Source organism: Populus trichocarpa, chromosome 1 (assembly GCF_000002775.5).
Source record: "Populus trichocarpa isolate Nisqually-1 chromosome 1, P.trichocarpa_v4.1, whole genome shotgun sequence".
Classification (NCBI taxonomy): Eukaryota; Viridiplantae; Streptophyta; class Magnoliopsida; order Malpighiales; family Salicaceae; genus Populus; species Populus trichocarpa.
In genome coordinates, this window is record NC_037285.2 from 10,898,603 (window position 1) to 10,915,657 (window position 17,055).

The 17,055-nt window shown below is 34.9% G+C and overlaps 2 protein-coding genes across 3 annotated transcripts; both read right to left on the bottom strand.

The window, feature by feature from the left end:
* LOC18094096 (phosphoribulokinase, chloroplastic) lies at positions 1-2,983 on the bottom strand. 2 transcript variants are annotated; one of them, XM_024610516.2, is made up of 6 exons: positions 2,156-2,983; positions 1,242-1,326; positions 1,057-1,141; positions 709-953; positions 247-523; positions 1-199 (listed from the first exon to the last, which is right to left on the bottom strand). In XM_024610516.2, exons 1-5 carry the CDS (start codon positions 2,704-2,706, stop codon positions 272-274), a joined length of 1,218 nt encoding a protein of 405 aa, XP_024466284.2. In that variant the 5' UTR covers positions 2,707-2,983; the 3' UTR covers positions 1-199; positions 247-271. The 2 variants fall into 2 exon arrangements, with proteins under 2 accessions (XP_024466284.2, XP_006368325.2); XM_006368263.3 differs by having other exon boundaries at positions 1-523; positions 2,156-2,982.
* A 1,141-nt stretch (positions 2,984-4,124) lies between these two features.
* Positions 4,125-9,998, bottom strand: LOC18094097 (secretory carrier-associated membrane protein 4). Its single transcript, XM_052453286.1, has 12 exons — positions 9,741-9,998; positions 8,853-8,963; positions 8,704-8,766; positions 8,442-8,475; positions 8,205-8,327; positions 7,654-7,716; positions 7,472-7,565; positions 6,265-6,310; positions 6,106-6,173; positions 5,900-5,948; positions 5,033-5,098; positions 4,125-4,369 (listed from the first exon to the last, which is right to left on the bottom strand). The coding sequence occupies exons 1-12, from the start codon at positions 9,801-9,803 to the stop codon at positions 4,337-4,339; spliced, it is 813 nt and encodes a 270-aa protein (XP_052309246.1). The 5' UTR covers positions 9,804-9,998; the 3' UTR covers positions 4,125-4,336.
* Positions 9,999-17,055: the final 7,057 nt, after the last annotated feature.

Consider the following 17,055-nt stretch of genomic DNA (forward strand, 5'->3'; position numbering starts at 1 on the left):
TTGTATGAAAATTCTGAGCTGATAATTCATCTGTTTTTGATAATCTATATTATATAGATCTCCATAAAATTATAACAACAAATAGATACAGTGTTCTCAACTTCTCATTCTTATGAAGACCAACCTAACACTCAACTAAAGCACAAAAGAAACGCTGAAAAAGAGAAACTGAAAGGGGGTAACTTTAGAGAATGAGTGCCTTGTTCAATATGTAAGGCAGTTTATTAGGCTTTAGAGAATGAGTGCCTTGTTCAATATGTAAGGCAGTTTATTAGGCTTTTGTGGCTTCTACTGGGGTTTTGGCCCTGCTGGCAATGATTTGCTCAAAGAGGTCTCTTATTTTCAATCCGACGATTGTTTGGAAGAGACCTGTTCCATTGTTGCTGCCGGGGAAATCAGCATGCTTCAACATTTGTTGGGTAACTTCGCCGTAGAACTTGGTGGAGAGGTTGCTTAGATGGCTTTCGACATAGATGAGTTCATCTAATCTGTCAAATTGCCCATCCATTTCCAGTATAGACACCTGAGAACAAACAAAACAAAACAGAGTATAAGTTATAACAAACAAATTAAAACGGTACCAAAGAACGAATGCATGGGTCCCTTCCTGCATCATTAACTAAAGAACAATCCCGAAAGATCCATACTCCTGCAGTATATTCTAAAACAGGTCAAACCTAATCATATTTAGAACTTCAGACCAGTTACCTCGTGGCCGTAATAAGTGTCGGGGCTATAGGAGAATTTGATGCCAGGGTAAGAGCAGGTGAGCTTCCTACCACATGGTATCCATGAAATAGCAGAGCCTTCATCAAACAAATAAACAGGGCTGAAAAACTTCACCCCCTCTTTCATTATCAACCTAACTCTTAAAACCTTCCCTTCATTGTCGTCTGGAATGAGTTGGGTTGGCAGCACTTCAATGACTGCATCAGCATATTGCTTTTGTGGATCTGCAAAGTGGGAAGAAAAAACGAAATAAGCAAGCTTTCCGAAAGATATTTTAGGTTCATAAACAAGCAGGATACAAACACATCAGCTGGAAGAAAATATTACCAATATAAGCATCAAAATCTGGCTTGCGTGCTTCAATACTAGCTTTAATGCTCTCGAGACTGTGTCCTCGCTCTGCCATATCCCTCTACAACCATCATTCATGACAACTTTAGATAACAGAAAATGGCGGCCATTGATTTAAAGAAGTTGAAAAGGTAGATTTACATGGCTAGTTAATTAATTACCTGAATTTTCCATGCAAATTTAACCTCATTGCTAATGTCCAAGTAGATACTGAAGTCTAAAAGATCTCTCACACGTTGGTCATACCTACATATTTTGTATAGACGGTGACTATAAGTCCAAGCTCTTGCAAACAGATGTTACTCAAAAAGATTGTAATAATATATTGCATTACTCTTTCCTGTGTACAATTTGGTTTTGTGTAGCAGCATAATACTATAATTAGTTTTCCAAAGATGAACCTTCATCGGCAAAGTCTGTCTGAGAGCTTTTAAAAATTAGGTGTATTCTCAAATCAGTTTTCATAAAATTAAATCCTTCTTCACTGGATCTTACACGAGCCATCCACTGAAAACCTTCTTTCCGCGGTCTCCGAGGCCAAAACTATTCTGTTGGGGGGCCTGGACACTAGTCATAGTCCACAGCTAGCCTGGGCAGTATAGAGTTCTAATTCCTCTCTGCCTTGTAATTGAGATAGAGGAACATTTAACATATACTATCTCAGGATCAACAATCCATTTTTGCTTCTTTTCTCAAATCATGCGTGGTATTCTTAAGAAAAATCATCAATATATAATATGTGATATATAAACATGCATGCATGTTGTCTTTATGCCTTGATGTATAAATCATAAATAAATATATGTTACATTAAGTTTTATGAAAAGGAAAAAAAAAAACATTATTAATTATGCATGCAGAAGTAACAAATTCGGTTGATGGAATCTTCTGTTTAACTTTTCATTAAAAACGGGGAGGGGAAAAAAAAGATGATTCCGAGATTCCACCAACGCATGTATGGTAAGGGGAGTGAGGGAGACAGGCAGAGAGACAGTTCAGTATATTCATTTTTTTTTTCCATAAAAACAAAAATAAATAAATAATAAAGGAAATTCGAAGCTGTAGTTTTACTTACATTGGATGCAAACCTTCAATGACAAGGATCTTAGGAGGCTTAATAAGCTCTGGAGGATCCAAGAGACCAGTAACATGATTGTAAATAGGTTTCTCAACAGCAATCCCATCTTTAATGGCCTTAACTTGGTCATACATGAGATCGAAGTCGTTGGCTCTTGGGTCAAGTGCTGTGACACCCTTTTCTTTCCTTCCAGTCCTATCAAGTGAGTGATAATCATCTAAACATATCACAGTTGTTGTGTCACTTATGAGAGTGTTTGAGTCAGGATTTCCACCTTTTGGTGGCTCCGCTGCACCTCCAAAAACACTTGTTAACCTCCTCATGAAGGTACTTTTACCACACCCAGAGTCTGCAGCTAGACCAATTACTACAGTCTGTGTGTCAGCTGAGCAGGTTATCACTGCACTGCTAGCTCTCTTGCTTGTTTTCTTGTTACTGCTATAGAACACTACATGTTTTTGGTTAAATCCCAAGCGGGTTTTTGTTGGCGTGGAGATTGAGCATGTTGAATTAAGGGACTGAGTGGTGTATACAGTGCAAACTGCCATTTTTTTAATTTTTTTTTCAGAGAGCTAGCTTGAGAGTGGAAGAGATGGAGGTGAAATGAGGCCTTGGAATCCTATGCTTCTCAGCTAGTTTTGAAACGAGGACATGTAATGGATTTGTGGACACTTTTCCCTCAAAGGAAAAGTTTGGAACACAAATGAGTGGAGGAAACGGGTGGGGAAAAAAATGGCAGTTTGTATGGGAAAGAAAAGGGTGTTTTGGCTGGTGATGGGAGGCTGATCTGTCTTGTTTATGTTTTCTGTGACCACCCCTTGTTTTTTACAAAGATGGAGGTGATGTTAAGGTAGGAATAGAGGGGACATGGAAGGGTATAATTTAATGTGCATGACTAAGATTGTCATTTCGAATTCTGAGAACTACACTATACATCCCGACCGCAACAATTTCATACGTATATATATATATATATGATAAACGAAGTCATGGAGAAGCACGGTGGTCATTTGTTGCGGTTGGGATACATGCCATGCCACGTGGCATCATGATGGTGGATGGTTGGAGATGAGGGTTTTGGGGTGTGGAAAAGGAGGGGAGATGGGGCCAATACGCCCCCCTTTTCAGTCTTGGAAGGTTGAGACTTGAGAGACTCTGAAAGTATATGCTCATAGTTTTGTTGTTGCTAATCATGTTTCGGGCCAAACTCTTCAAAAGCCACCGTATCATACTCGCAGGATATCAAGAAAAAACAGCAAGAGCAAGAATTTGAACCGTTTGACAGCCTCAAATTCACTATTTCAAACAAATTTATTCAAACCAGTGGCCGAGAAAAGGAAATAGGAATCCAGGCCGGGAACATAAAGGGAGTGTACACAACAAATGCAATGTACATTTGCCGAGAGAATTGGCAGCTATTATTCGAGCTTGGGCTCATTTTGGCAGCTATTATTAGGCCATGAATTGCGAGAAACCGAAGGGACCAAAGCCTGGTGCCTTCACACTATTCTAACATCTTGTGCCAGATAATCATTTTCCACCCAGTAGCAAAACGGGGGCCTGATGATCTAAATATTTTGGACTTGGTAATTCTTTCCATCCTACAAAAGAGAACTATTGCCTTGAGGAACATGTTAGTTCGTTCAACATGCATAAGCAATTGATAATACATGCTTCAAACCAAAGACATGTTTGCTAAAGCCCATTGGATGACTACTGCTACGCAAACCCATCTTCGACAGAAACGCATATTCTTTGACAGCTTCCAACTCCGTTCAAAAACAAAAACACTGGGCAGTTTTTCCCAGCTTCGCCATTCCGGTCTTCCATTGGAATCAATACAATGGGCCATGGCTATTATGCTAGCATACCAAAATCAGGGGGGTATGGAACTCTTTTCAACACGTTCAGGAGGAGACAATCATCTGGAATCCACAAGCTCAGTAACTTCACTAGTGCTGTAGGCTTATTTATAGAAATAATTTTTTTAATATTGATGCTGAAGTCTGAACAGCTCAGTAATTTTTGAAATATAATGCTCGCTCGGAATGTATCAACTCACATAATAATCACTACAAAGAAATGAACATGTATATAGCTATAGAAAAAGGAATATACTAAACCACCCCGCGAAGCAGCAACACTTGAAAAACTGAATCGAGTCCCACGCCTAAATTCTCACTTATGCCCCCTGAAATACATATAAATTTTCTGCAGAGAGGTAAAAAAAGAAGCAAAAATCAAAGTCAGAAAAAAGAAAAAGAAAATAGAAAGGAGACTACTAAACATCAATACGCATTTAAGCGTGTTTGTTATTGAGGTAGTTTTTGTGGTTGTGGTTCGAAAAAAATAAGTTTCGAAAAATCACTTTTGGGTTGTGGCTGATTTGATTTAAAATGTTGTTGAAGTTAATGTTTAACAAAAAAAAATATATTCAAAGAAAAATGAAAAAGCTATCCTGTAAACCTAACAAGAAAAAGCTGATATCCAATCTTCAAAGACACTAAAGCCACCACAAAGACAAACACACTCAATGAAATCCCAAATGGGCAAAGCTCTACCCAGTAAAATGTTCGTGTAAAGAAATCCTTCTATTACTGCGAGTTGCAGGAAATAATGCAAGTTATGCCCCATTAAGGGGTATATTCTTTTATAATAACCTGTTTTTTTCCTTCTCCTTGTCCAGTATAGCTTTTATACAATACTCATGTTAATGGTTCCCTGGTCTTTTGCACGTCAATTCTCACTCAATCCCTAAAACCTAGATTGGGTTTTCTTTTCTTTTCTTTTCTTTTTTTTTTTTTTGGGGGGGGGGGGGGGGGGGGTTGATAACAGTAAACAAATTCATAATATCTAAAGATAAAAGAATCTTACCTGAAGGACCCACAAGCTAAGAAGTGACTCTAAGCAAAACAGGCCAAACCCTACCAGGTAGAAAATCTGCACCAAAGAACATTAGTTCAAGATTAGCGTTTGACAGTAGTGGATACAAGAATGAAAATGATGTGATGTTATATCCAAAACAAAATATATCATGTACAATGATTGGATTGTCTCCAAGCATACTTGTCATGATGACCCTTTAAGGAAAGATCATAGGAGTATGCAGCATGCGAAAAAATAGCGAGATAAGTTAATGGCAACAGTCAATTGGGGATCCTAGGACTTCTCATACCTTCAATGCCTGTAAGCCCCCCAAAAAAAAAACTAAGCTAAAATTACACATAAGAGATAAAACCATGATCAGTTAACTCTTAAGTTAAAATTACAATATGTCCTGACAACTGAGGGCGGTGAAATAAGAGAATTAAAATGTTAGTGTCCAATTTGCCCTTTTCCCAATCCATAAGGAGGCCCCAAGGGACTTGGTGCACAAAAGGGCAATTTTAAACAATTAAAACGTCCCTCTCCAACAATTAATTGGTATTCTTGTAATAATAAAGACAATATTAGATTCTTTAGCTTCTTTGAGACAAACAAAGTTTTTTGTCAAATATATGGAGAGCAATAGTAAAATTACTGAAATGCTATGTTAGAAGTGTCATAAATATTTTGAGAGTCGCAAATCATAATTGTCATAAAAGAGAATCTATCTCTTTTTTGTCTTCTTGTCGATTAAAGAGATTATATATGTAATTTGACATTCCAGAGGACAAGAACCCCTATACTCTGAAATGTCCACACCATGTTCCTTGTAAGAGAAATAAAATAAATGTGAGATGCCAACACTATTCCACTTACCCCGACCAACAAATGATCAGAAATGACATCAACTGCTGGAAGGATGCCCCTGTGATTGATAACAAGGTTCAAAGCTTAGTATTCAGAATACAAGTTACGACAATCAATATCAATATTATAAGACAGATCATCAATTTAAATTTTGTATTCTAAACCAAGGGTGATAGCCAGCCATGAAATCAAGTACAAGAGCTATAAGAACTTACGTCAGTGACTTCCCATGGAAGACAATTGGAGGAGCAATAGCAGCAAATATACAGAAACCAATATGTATCTGGGCACATTCATTGATCAGTAGGTTAAAAGGATGCATTAATTACAAGAAATGATGCATTACATAGTCATGGTTGGTAGATAAAGCTAACCAGGTAGAACAAGAAAAACCAGCCAAACTTCAATGCGCTATCCGTCCTGCAAGTTTAAAAACAATGAGCCGTTTTTAACAACCATGAGAACACCAATCCCTAAATCTTTGGTTCAAATTTACATCGAGCAACCATGTGTCTACTCACCACTAGTACATTGATGTAATCTATGTGGAAACTTTTGATGTTTTGATTAATAGTTATATTTCCAAGTTCAGTTTAGGATTCACATAGATAATTAATCATGTTTTCTGCTTATAGTAAGTTTGCAATCTTCTTTTTCTCCTCAAACACAAACACAGATTTAAGAGGTTGGTTTGGCGGCCATGAGTTTCTGATGCAAGTTTTCTCTTGCCTGCGAGCGAGACCCAAAAACACTCAAATCACTCTCACACACATACACAGTAATTCATCTCTCTTTTAAGTCAAAACCCTATGAAAGAAACTTCTTTTCCAAATCTTCCCTCTGAAACCCTTTGGATTTTTATCTAGATCCAAATCCTAGATTTAGCTGATTCATTACTTCAGGGCTTTGGGCTATTGTTTCAACATTAAACGAACAAAGATTGGAAACTCTTTGGATACATCTGATTAATTAATAAGGTGGGATTGATCTTTTTGGCAAGTAAAATAAAACATATCATTTTATTTTATTTTTTTGAAAAGAAAACTCCAGGGTTAATCCAACTGAACAAGTATTGATGACTCATACACGAAAACTTTAATCAATTCCATACAGTTCTGCCAAAGCCTAAACTCTTGCAATTTGATTTTGACTGCGGGATTCTTTTCCCAAGTCTAGACTGCTAGTCAAAAAGGGTACCCATGGTTTACTAATAATGTAACCTGTTTTTTCCTATGAAGATAAAAAGCAAAACTTTCCTGTAATAGAACAAGCATCAAAGAAAGCCAGAGCAAAACACAAGTGGCGAAGAACTAGTATCTTCCATTAAAGAGCAACTATATTCTCATGATAAACTTATAAGTCAACAATTTAAAACTCCAATCCTAAGGGTAATCTGCACTAGCCTACACACTATGATTCTGCAATTATTCCTTCAGTCCAGAAACTTATCAATCAAAGCAATCCAATTCATTGATTCAAACAAATGTTAGTTTTCTAAGTCAGTCCATGCAGATAATAGTTACATGACATATTTGGAAAGCTTCGAATCAAATAAATATGAAGGCATAAACAAATACTTGCCTCATTGCTCGATAGAGAGGCCTGTACCATAGGATATATGAAAGAGGACATCCCATCAGCACATAGATTACGGCAAGGAAAAAAATTTTGACACCTACATATCATGAGTTTTGTGAGATAATTCAAATTGCATTGCGTCCCTTAGACACATTGTTACTGACAACATTGGGGAAAGAGCTTACCTCCACCTCTAATCCAACATACTGTCACAGCAATTAAATTGAAGACAAGACATAGAACTATACCTGCAATTAGAGTATCAAAAGAAGATTAATAATTGCTGCTTATTATTAAACCTTCACTAAACACTTCACAGAGTCCTCACACACCTTTCTTACTGACAATTATAACCACTTACACCCAATTTCTGGTTTTTCAGTGACAAAAACTTCTGGTACAGGGCTTTGACAAAAGAAGAGTTGCACAAGCATTGTACCAAATGGAAGAAGTCTACAATGTATAGAAAGGTTGTTGGTGTTTATCAAATGCTGTATGAGAATTGCTCCAATGCTTTTACATTACACATTCTCTACTACCATGAATTTACTTGCCATTCAATAATTTTAGAAACCCTAGGTGAAGACTGGAAACGTTACATTTGTTGGTTTGAATAGCACCGAAAGTAAATTGGAATCCAAGAAGAAAGCGTATGATCAAATTTGCAATATAGAAGATTTTACAACAAAAATAACAAGAGAGAAATTTCAAAAGACAAAAAATAATGAGCTCCTACCTAACCAACTGGCAAAAGCCAAATACTGTAGCCTTTGAGCATGGATAGGTATTTCATTTGCTATATCATGATGGATGATGGGAAAAAATGGTGGCCAGTTTTTATCATCTGGGGTGATGCCAGCTGAAATACCACATTAAACACAAAAGAAATTGAGTTAGCAACTTGGTCAAACATTCTACAAAACCATAAATAATGATTCTAGAAACAACAAATTTTCTATCCTGTAGTCCTTACTCTTAGCAACAGCATCTTCCCTCCTCTTGATTTCCTGTCGATGACATAGTTAGAGTAAAAGCTTCAACACAACTTAAGTATTATAATTTCTCACTATATGATAAGTTAATAAAAGCATGCACAGGAAACTAATAAACTTAAAATCAATTGGGAATCCATGATAAAAAATAAAAAATAAAAAACATATTTTAGAGTAACATAAACCAGGTGATAAGCTTGCATATAGAAGATATTAAGCGTGGAATTGAAAAGAAAAAAAAACCTTTTCCCTCCTTTTAAGATCTGCTTCCCAAGATGCAAGATCTTTCTCCTTTTTCTTTGAGTCCTGCACATTCAATACAGAAATCATACAGCTCAGAAATCTGCAAACTCAAGTGTACTAGTAAACAGGGAAAATCCAAATTTCATTACATTCATTGTATCAAGCGGAATGTCAACTGTTGCATCATTGTGCCCAAATCCCATTGGTTCATGCCCCAAAGGAGGAATGCGTGCCTTTACTGCAGGAACACTTGAGCCCTTCTGTAAAGACCACAAGTAACACCATGAACCACAACAAAACAAAAGGTCAGAATGAAACTACAAACTAAAAGACAAGAGCATTGCATCAACATACACTGATTCTTTTCAAAACCAGTTCCCTAATCAAATCGGACAACAGGAAGTGTCGGTGGTCCAAAATTTAACCAGGGTTAAACTCGGACTGGTATATAAAAACTAAAAGCTTGCGAGAGTAAATTTGACTGGTTTAACAGAACCCAGTTGACAAATCTTGGTCAAACTAAGGTTGACCGGTCATTGACCAAGTCTTACTTCACCACAGTTGTGTTGCATCAATTGAACCCATAACTTGACTACTACTTCCTTCCCCGTTATTATCATCAATCAAATAAAAATTTAGTGTACCCCAGGAAATAAATTTATTATCATGCAGGAATTTAGTCAGCAATTAGTCCCACTCTGATACTATTTTTCCATTTACTTAACCAACCAGCAATCCTATTAAAGCTTCCTTTTTAAAAAATTAAGCTCTAAAAGTACATGTTCAGTTACTCAGCTCATTGTATTACATTAATTAAATTAAAATTAAAAAATAATCGAAACAAAATGTCCACTTGTTCCCTTCCGTAAATTTAAACAAAAGAAGTTTCCATATCAGATCCAGATCGATAAACATAAATGCCCTGCCCACACTAGCTTCGCATGGATCGAAATATAGCAATACCAAACCACTTAACAAAACCAAGAGGAAGCGGATCTGAGAACGGACAAAAACGGAAAGGAAAGAAGGAAAGTTACCGAGAAGGGATTCACTTCTTCCTCTTCATCGAAAGGGTTAGGGTCGCTGTTGAATCGACTCATAGTTCTTGAATTCTTTCAGATCCCCAATTTGACAAACAGAACACAAAACTTTTAGAGAGAGGAAAGTGTCGATGGGCGTGTGTTTTTAGACAGAGAAACACACTCGTCGTTAAGAAGTGTTGTTGTTCTGGTGCCTTTTTTAGAAGGTGAAGAGAGTTTTTTTTTTTTAATTCTTTTTTGGCTTGTGAGTAACGCGGGATAAAGATTAGAAATTTTGGGGGGCTCCCGTTTGACACTGTGATTTGAAATATTTACGGTTTTGTCAGGTTGCGTGGGTTTTTCAAATTTGGGAAAAGCTGGCGCTGTTGAGATGCCACCGAATTTTTGAACTTGTAATTGGGAGTGTTTTTTATTTTGTTAAAATTTGAAAAAAGTTATTTTAAAATTATTTATTTTTAGTATTTTAAAATTATTTTAACTTGTTAATATTAAAAATAAATTTTAAAAAATAACCGTCCACATGCTTACAAACGCCCGAATTTTGCCAGTGAGTTCATGCCGTGCAAAGAATAGATGTCACGTGTGGAACATGTGATGCCGCAAAGGGTGGAAGTGGAGGATTAGTAATTTCGCAATTTCTGAAAGTTGCCTAACACCTAAAGCCAATCACCAAAGCACCTAAAGTCGGTTGGACGCTTCCGAGGATTTTACGTAGTTACGAAGGAATATGAGTTTTGCGCGTTGAATCTCGTCGTGTCAATTTGACTAGTTGAATCCCTTTTCTTTTAATTTGATGAATTGCATCCCTCTACTTCCAATTCCGTTTGCATTGGCACCCTTCACCATAACCGGTTAAAAGAATGTACACTAAATACATGACAAGTTTATCATATGTTTTCAAGCAAAAAAAATATTTTAAAAATCATCACAATATCAAACAAGTTCTATATACAAGGATAATAATATCATTTATCTAATATGAAATTTTTGACTAAGAATATAAAATATAATTTCTCAAACAACGAAATCAAAATGAAAAGGATTATTAGATTATCAAAGACTTGATGTAATGTTTTCTTAAAAAATATTTCTGGGTTTTGTTTTAATTGAAAATTGTTTCCGTAACTATCCAGGTTTTATCATGTACATTAGAATGGTGTGAGCTCGAGTTCTTTCTCATAAAAAAAAAAAAAAACTAGGTGATAGATATGTGTTAATCTTGCAGTTTCAAATTTTGATATAGAATTTAGCATAGTTTTTGAATTCGCCCTTGTTGTCGGTCCAGTCCAAGATTTGGGTTCCAGGTTTTGACTAGGTCACCAGATCAATTTTTTTAAAAATCAAAACGATATCGTTTTAATAAAAAAATAAAAGTTAATGGGTCACAACTGGGTTTTTGACCGGGTCTTGCTGGGTCACGCCGAGTTTTTCCTTTCCTTATTTTTTCTTTAACCCGGCCCCGCTCCAGTTCCGGGTCGGCCAGGTTCCGGGTTGACCTGCCGGGTCGGTTTCAAAACTATGGAATTGAGGATGTTTCTAGACAATATATGCTATGGTAGAGGTTGCTAATTATACATGGAAAGAGGAAGCACGAATTGATGAGGAAGTGGCAAAAGAAAATGGGTTATCGGTCAATGTAAAATCTGGTAAATATCACTTTTAACATTGTTAGGATAAAAAAGGCATGCATTAAAAATTATAGCATTGACAATTCTTATTGACTTCGAGAGGGCACTTATAGTTTTGTTGAGTTTTTCAAAATAGATAAAAAGAGTGGAAAAAATAATTTTAAATTTTTGTATGAATATCTAGATCTAGCTATATAATTTATGGTTGTTTAAGGCTTTTATAAAAGTTATATGAAGAACAATTTTTTTATTTAAGGTTTAATCAACTCTTTATGGGTATTTTTTATAAATTATAAATCGTTCAACTATTTAATTTCTAATAATAAATCATATGAATTATCATATCATAAATATTTTATATCTTTTAGGAGAAAGGGTTTGTTATATCCTAAATGCTAGTTTTTTTTTTTTTTTTTCTATTGTACCTATTTGTCAAGGTATGTTAATGTATGCTTGTTGTGTACTAGCATTTAGAAAAGCTAGAACATGTTCGGTGCTATTTTGCAAGTTGAATCAAACTTTTTTTTAATATGAAAAAATATTTAAACATTACTAACATGTTTTCTAGTTATTTTTTTTAAAAATCATGTAAGGGTTAACCCAATCAACTTGGAAAGTCTCAAAATAATTTGAATGACTAATAAATGAATAATTTGACTGAATTTTTTTTCAAGGTGACATATTTTTCTTAAAATATTGAGATAACAACATACTATATCGACCCGGGTTAACCCATGTTAACCTGCTAAGTCCCTGACCCAAGACATGAAACTATGATAACCATGGAGAAAAATAAAATTATGGAGTCTAATTATCAATCAACCTAATATTAAAGGATAATTTAAAAAAAAAATGATAAAAAAAATATTTGAGTCAATTCAGTTTAATCCATCAAACTCGCGATTCGAGTTATGAGATTGAGATAACCCATAAAAATTAAGTTAAAATAAATTATAAAACTCAATTTCAAATCAACTCAATGTTAAATGATGGAATTGAAAAAAAAATAGTTAAAAAATAACCAGATTTAATTCACAAATAACTTTTAAGAACAACCTTTTAGGTTAGGGCATGTAAATTATGATTATGTGCAAAGATTATTTGATATTGAATTATTACCAGCTATAATTTTTAAGAAAAAAACATATATATGAAATCCATATATAGTCAAAATTCACAAATATTTTATTTCAAAAAATTAAAAGAAGTAGTGAACATCGGGATTTAATTCACTATGATATTTGTGATTTAAAATTTGTATAGATTAGAGATGAGAAAACATATTATATTATTTTTATAGATGGTTTTATAAAGTATTGTTATATTTACTTGTTAAGAAGTAAAGAAGAGGCTCTTGAAATGTTTAATTATTATAATAATGAAGTTAAAAATTAATTGAACAGAAAATATAAAGGTAAAAAAGAAGAAGTGATAGAGTTAGAAAATATAATATAATTTTAGTGAATTTTATTCTAAAAATAACATTATTCACCAAAATAGCTTAACTTTTTCGGCTTAATAAATGTTTGAAGAGAACTACTATTGCCATAGGTTAATCTAGTTGTTTTAAAAATAACACTTGCAGGCAAAACTACAATCTTTTTCTATTCTTATTATAATTAGAAATGAAGTTTTTTTACATGATTGCCATTGAGATATTGTAAAAGTTGCATACCGCGAAAGATGACATTTCGCCTTATTGTCCCATCTCCAATCACCTTACGTGATCATAAAATTGGAATCTAAGTTTTTTTTTACCATAAATATCTATTTTTAGGCTTGTTTTCATCATAAACATCTAAAAATATCATTAAAAACTTTAATAAATTCATTTTCAACCTTGAAAATACATTAAAATTACTAAAAAAATAATCTAAAACCAATTGAATTTTTAAAAACTTCATGAGTCATGAAGGCAAGATAAAAGTCGAATAACATCTAAATTGAAACTCATCTTATCGAAAAAAAACATTTACATTAAAAACAATTTTTTTTATGGCCAAAATCTTGTCTAACCGATAACTTTTTTTTTTAATTATTTTTCAACGACTTTCTCTCTCTTTTTTTTTCAAATCAATGACCAAAGTGAGAATAAAATAAACTTTTTGACTAAAAGGTTCGATCCCAAAACTAAAGGGATCAAGAACAAACTTTGATAAAACCCCAAGGCAAAATTGAGCAAAAAAGTGGAGGGACCAGTTTTTTAATAGGACCGCCTTTTTTTGGCTTCTTCAATCTCGATCCTCTAATTTAATGTACCTTTTAGGGGTATATAATATTAACATGGTAGGGCGAGAGTATAGTTGCAATTGTTTTTTAAAGTGTTTTTCATGTTGAAATGGATTAAAATAATTTTTTTTTATTTTTAAAAATTATTTTTAAAATCCCCGCATCAAAACAATTCAAAACTTAAAAAAATATTAATTTTTTTAAAAAAACCAAAATAAATTTGAACTTTTTTAAAAACCCGTGTTTCCAAAATGCTGGATAGGTGACCCATTAAACTAAAAAGCTGAGGGTAGGTATGATTTTTATGATCCATGGAGGGAGACATCTTTTGAGACGAAGGTTTGTGCTTCTAAACATCATTACTTGCCTTTAACGCTAGAACACCCTGACAAGACTACATATTCTTTCAGTTAAAATCCTTTCACCAAGGATTTTATTAAGCTACCAGATTTGGGTTCAGTGCCATATTCTCGTCGATTCCAACGTACGTGTTCATTGCTTTGACCAAGTTCGATGATAACGACAACAACAATATTAGACTAGGCACAAGTTCTTCAGGCGATCAAAAGTGGAATACCCTTGTTTTTCACGGATCTGTTGCTCGAACAAGGAGTGTTGTCTTCATGAACGGTGTTTTCTATGTCCTTTTTGGACAGGGAATAGTTGGAACCCTTGATGCTTCCTAGCAGGACTTGACAATGGTGGAAAATTTGAAGCCTCAATATCTGGATGAAGTTTTTTTGCAGCAGGAAGTTGAGCTTCACATGCTGGAATCTCAGGGGATTTGTTGCTTGCCTTTTTGGATAATGTCAACGATCGTTTCAGATTATTCAACTTCGATCAATCTCAAATAGCCTGGTAAAGGTTAAAGCTTGGAAAATCGAACTGTATTTTTTTGGCTGTGGCTAGTATTTTACTTCAATAGTTGGGAAATAGGATAATTTAGTCAATAAATTATTACTCATATAGTTTTAAAACTCAGCCTAATCCGATAATTATTCCATAATCTAGACTAGGTTTTTAGAAAAAGAAAAAGAAAACAAAAACAAAAACTCAATGACTCAATCATAAATCCAATTGCAACTTATTAATTATTTATATTTTTTTAATAAAAATATGTAGTTTTAAAACCTGGTGCACTTCAAAAACAAGCTAGGTTTTTTTTTTATTATTATTTAAAAAAGCTGCCCAGCAGGTCAACTCATTATCTTATATTGAACTGGCCTGGCCATGATTGTTGCCATTAGTGAATTAGCATGGAGAATATTTCGACACCTAGGTAAATTGAGAGTTTCAGGCGCGTGTTGATTTATGGCCTGGTAATGTGAGCCCAGAATACACTTTCAACATTTTTTTCTCTTTGAATCTGGGCTGTGTATGTCCAGGCCTATCTCTCTCTCTTTTTTTTTTTATTGTTTTTGAAACATTTTTTTTCTGATTCTTAATGGGGCTGCCAAACAAAACAATTTTCAATCGGGTCCTCCAGATGTCACCCAATTAGCCCCACTATCGAAATGCTCCGTTGCTGCTTCACAACAGAAAACATGAAATGATTTTTGCTTTCACAAACTTCAAATCTTAAGAATCTAAAATTTAATAGGTGAAAGTTATGGGCTGGGATTTGGAGAGTTTTATGGGCCGCTGAGACAATGGGCCTTTTGTTCCCTTTTAATGCAATCCCACAGCAGTAGTCTACGACCAGGGAGTATGGACGACGGCTCTACCACTGCAATTAGTTTGAAGGTGTTTTTTTACGATATATATGTTGTCATATCTTTACCCTAACTTCACATATATAATTAATAAGAATGGTCACTACAGCTTTAATCCTGATCTAACTGAGGATTAAAAAAATAAAAAATAAAATCTTTTTGATAACATATATATTGTTCTTCATAGTGACCCCATTGGACTTCATGCAATCCATGCACAGCCACCTTGAAATCATCAGCAAACTCTTTTATGTCACTATGGTGCTCCAAATCATCATCATCATCATCATCATCTTGTTGTACCTTCATAACAGAACTACACTGTCCATTGTCCATCATTATTGACCTGTCCATTGATAATTCGAACTCATCCAATAATTCAGCCATTAACTCCTCCAGATATCCCCAGTCTATCTTCCTTGGTCCCTCGTCCTCGTCGCCGCCGCCACCACCACGGTTCATGATCAACGACTTGCATGCAATCTCGTGACTATCTTCTTCTTCTTCTTCTTCTCCTTCATCATCATCATCATCGTCGTCGTCGTCGTCGTCATCATTATTGTCGTCGTCGTCGTGGTGATGCATGTTCAAAGTCTTGAAACATTCTTCTTTACTTAGGGAAAGAACAAGAGGATTTAGTTTGAAAAAATCGATACCCAATTTATCTCTCCTCTCATCGACATGGTTGTAATCAGATGGAGAAAATGACGGTACTTCCTCTTTCTCTTGATCATCATGATCTTGATTGTATGAAAAATAACTAAACCCCATTGTCGTGATAGTGAAATTGACAAACAAAAGGATATATAGTCAGTGGAAGAAGAACTTTGAGAGCTAAAGTAATTACCAAAAGTTGAAAGTCAAGAAACAGGGAGCTACTACCGATGGAGAGACTTGGGAGAGAATGGACAAACAAGATCTGTGACTAGACTACAATGATTTGACAGTAATAATTAATTGGTGATGTTCAGTTATATATAAACACGGGAGCAAACATGGAGTCCTACCAGGATTAAACCTTTTGCTAACGTTTCAAATCCATTTAGAATTCTCTCATCTACTTTCCTGAACGGAGTAGGATTCACTCTACAACTACCTATGTCGGTTTAACTGCACTTCACAACTTTAAATATAATTATTATTACTCATTTAAGCAATAAATCAACCAATGCACAACACATTTATCAATTGCATATTGTTTCATCGCTACTGTGGTTAGACGATGAAAGTACAGCATTCATACATCAAAAGCAACAGATATATACGCCAATGATCAGAGCCAGATAGGCCTTGAAGAGCTTGCTTGCGTATTTACAGTATCTGTTCATACACTCAGCATCAAACATAAGACAGCAGAGAAACGCTATTTTCAACAATCACGAATTTCATTGTCTGCTTGTGGCAATGGCGAGGTTTGATGTGCTGTCTCCTTTACTAAATGTCTCTTAAGAATGGACACCGCAGACCCCATTCCCTCTATAAGTTGAATAAACAGGGGCTATGTGTGAAACTCTCTTACAGTCTTCACCTGGCTCATGTACTGTGACCCGGAACAACTCATCTGTCAGTGTCCAAAAACTGAAGCACTTTCAGTTCAGTTAGATGCTCTGGTCCGGATTTAACTCATGATAATTAGCTTTAAATAATAATAAAATATTTCTTAAATATTTTAGAAGGCCTCATTTTGGCCCTGTTCACCTTAAGCCGCCTCTGACAACAACAGGCAGGAATTGAATTTGATAT